General features: G+C 33.6%; 1 protein-coding gene across 1 annotated transcript; it reads right to left on the bottom strand.

The window, feature by feature from the left end:
• Positions 1–1,156: 1,156 nt before the first annotated feature.
• Positions 1,157–2,471, bottom strand: LOC127150055 (metallothionein-like protein type 3). The gene is made up of 3 exons (XM_051086787.1): positions 2,172–2,471; positions 1,714–1,761; positions 1,157–1,489 (listed from the first exon to the last, which is right to left on the bottom strand). The coding sequence occupies exons 1-3, from the start codon at positions 2,345–2,347 to the stop codon at positions 1,390–1,392; spliced, it is 324 nt and encodes a 107-aa protein (XP_050942744.1). The 5' UTR covers positions 2,348–2,471; the 3' UTR covers positions 1,157–1,389.
• Positions 2,472–2,757: the final 286 nt, after the last annotated feature.

Genomic DNA, 2,757 nt, shown 5'->3' with positions numbered 1-2,757 from the left:
CTGCTGAGACAATGCACCACCAATGTGAAAAGAACAGGAGAGAGTGGGTCTCCTTGCATTAGACCTCAGTGGTGTCCCTAATTTTGGCCCTTGGTCTTGTATTGAAAATAATGAAGAAGTTTGAGAAGATACTGTGTCCTAATTCCTACCCAAGAAAAGAGAGATAAAAGCGACAAAGAAGATACTATGGTCTGTGATGAACTATGGTTTTCTAGGCTTGCGTTTTGAATATAAATGAAGTGGCATTTGACTGCATTGATTAGAACCAGCATAGCAGTACAATCTTGAAGCAATTGTTCAGTTAGATTTGTTTTATTCTGTAGGATTGTATAAAGTATTGTTAGATATTTTTTAAATGGCGAAAGTAAGTGATACGTTTATTGATTGGAACATCAATGGTTGTTTATTACATTCAAACTGGGTTTCAAACGGTTGTTTCATTTTCAATTTAAACTTCCATATGTTAAATTTGTAGTTTCTTCATCTAATGAATTATGTTTGAATTTAATTAACAACTCAATTGAGTTAGGTTTGACAAATGTTTCAATTTTGTTCATTTATTAATTTTATTTTACACGTTGGAAACTTACTAAGTTGTTAGCTTGCCGATAGCAATTTTTTTCTTCACTTTGAATATCTCATTTTAATTCTAAGAGTTTGTTTTTTCCTTTTTCTTGTAATCTTGGGTTGAGTTGAGCAAATATTTACGCAATTTGCCACATTCGAGTAGTTTAAAGTTTTTGTTTTGTCGAAATTAGTCATTATATTCTGCTAGGAGGGTCCTTGTAGGCTACTTATAGCTCGTTTAAAGCAAATAAGATCTAGAAAAACAATGTTTTTGTACGTGTTTCTTGACTGCCTACTGATTCTCTACATGATTTTGGAAGTTTTTGGTTATTTCAATTTATAAGTCTTGTTATTCCGGTCGACCTACTTTTGAGTCTAAATATTATTATTGTAGACAGACAATGTCTATAATGTGTATACTATAATTGTATGTATCTAGTTACAATGTAATCAACTTGCTAATGTTATTCAATTTTCATTTACAATGTCTCTCTCAAGTATTGAAGCTCATCTAGATTGTTTCATGCATTCTATAAATTTGAATTCAATTTGAATAAAGAATGAGAAGGAACAAAAATGAAAATGGATGGAGAGGAATAGAGAGTGTACTAGTATAACTTATCCATTAACTCCATGGACACAAGTGACCAACATTACATGACTGTGAATGAAAAACAGAAATAGACATTATTCATAACACACCTCTAGCTAAGAACAGAGGTTTTTGAACATAAAACAGACACTATTTTTTTTTTTCAAACACAGCTACATTATTGCTGGCTTTCACATAGCTGTGCTAGTTGAAATAACAGATGTATGTGTTCAATTGTTGCAGCCACAGTTTGGACAGCTGCAGGGGTTGCAGCTGCACTTGTCGTTGTGCTCGGCCGCTGGGAAGTTCATAACTATGGCATCAAATGAGCTGCAGAACCAATATATATATCATTAGATGGCAGGTGCTTCGTAAAACTCTTTTTGTAAATAATTTGTTGGGACGTTCTGTCTTTGCTGTTTTCACTTTTTTTTCCCTTCTCAATTCACTCATGCTTTTGATTATGATTTACTTAATTCTTTCTCATATCCATACCTTGAAATTTTAAGATCTCATCAGGGGAAAAGGGGCTCAAAATCAGCTGAAACAATTACCTGTTCTCATTCTCCATGATGACAGCGCCATAGCTGTTCCCTTTTTTCCTGTTGTTATAGACCATGTCAGTCCTTCTTATAAGAACTTAATTATGCAAATTTTTCCTTCAATCGACAAAATATAAAACCAATAGTAAGTTCTACAGGTTTTGGTTGATTTTGAGGAAAACCATTGATCTTCTTCACCACAACACAATCAAAATAGATACTTTCATGGTATTAAGAGAAACGTCTCATTCAGCCAACATAAGCGTTGCTAAAAAAAAAAAACACTAATCTCTTAATCAAATCTTCATGGCCATGTTTGATATAGCTTGAACCCGAAAGGGCAACCAAGGACAATATTAACGAACTTGCAATATTAAGACAACTTTAGTAACCATACCAGAATCATTGTCTTGTGACAGGTAAGCTGTTAGTTAGATTTGCTGATAAATTTGTAGGTAAAAACTACTTACACGCATTGGGTCTTGTCGGAACAGTCGCAGTTGCCACATGACGACATGGTGAAGAAGCTAAAAAGTTGCAAGAGAAGGGAAAACAAATAGCTTGTTAATGGTCTCTTTTTTTTTCTGCTTATGATCTCCAAGTCTTGAAGTTTGGTTGTGTATTTATACTGCAGGATCTCTGCCATTAGCAATGGGAGATGACGATAAGCATGGGAGAGAACCACACGCCTCTTTCAAGCTGTCCAAAAGAATCCGAATCAAGTAGGTATGGCTTTCTATCTTTCTTTTATGTCAACTTCATTTTTCTTTTGATTAAACAGACCATTTCTGAAAATTGATGTTCATATGAAGTTTTATATGAAAGAGAAAAAAATGGTTGTTGAAATTATCCTCTTGCTTAAGGAGTTAAATTTTTAGCAACTTCAGTTTGTTGTTTGTGACATATAGTTGATTTTCAAGATTCAAACTTTGATTAGCATTTTGGTTGTTGGTTTTATGCTTTCTGAACTTTTGGGACTGCAAAATTCTGTCATAATGTTCTTTTCTCCATAAAACTTTTGGGCGACAAACTGTTCTACTTTGTAATATTTGGTAT

The sequence above is a fragment of the Cucumis melo genome, chromosome 6, assembly GCF_025177605.1.
Source record: "Cucumis melo cultivar AY chromosome 6, USDA_Cmelo_AY_1.0, whole genome shotgun sequence".
Lineage (NCBI taxonomy): Eukaryota > Viridiplantae > Streptophyta > Magnoliopsida > Cucurbitales > Cucurbitaceae > Cucumis > Cucumis melo.
The sequence above is the reverse complement of the archived record's forward strand: the minus strand, read 5'-3'. Positions and strand labels throughout refer to the sequence as shown.

Excerpts from the sequence above, each read along its gene's own strand:
- LOC127150055 (XM_051086787.1), bottom strand. The coding sequence starts at position 2,347 with ATGGCAGAGATCCTGCAGTATAAATACACAACCAAACTTCAAGACTTG. Across the intron at positions 1,762-2,171 it reads TCCGACAAGACCCAATGCGT|GAAAAAAGGGAACAGCTATG; the intron begins GTAAGTAGTTTT and ends CTATAACAACAG. Across the intron at positions 1,490-1,713 it reads ATCATGGAGAATGAGAACAG|CTCATTTGATGCCATAGTTA; the intron begins GTAATTGTTTCA and ends TTGGTTCTGCAG.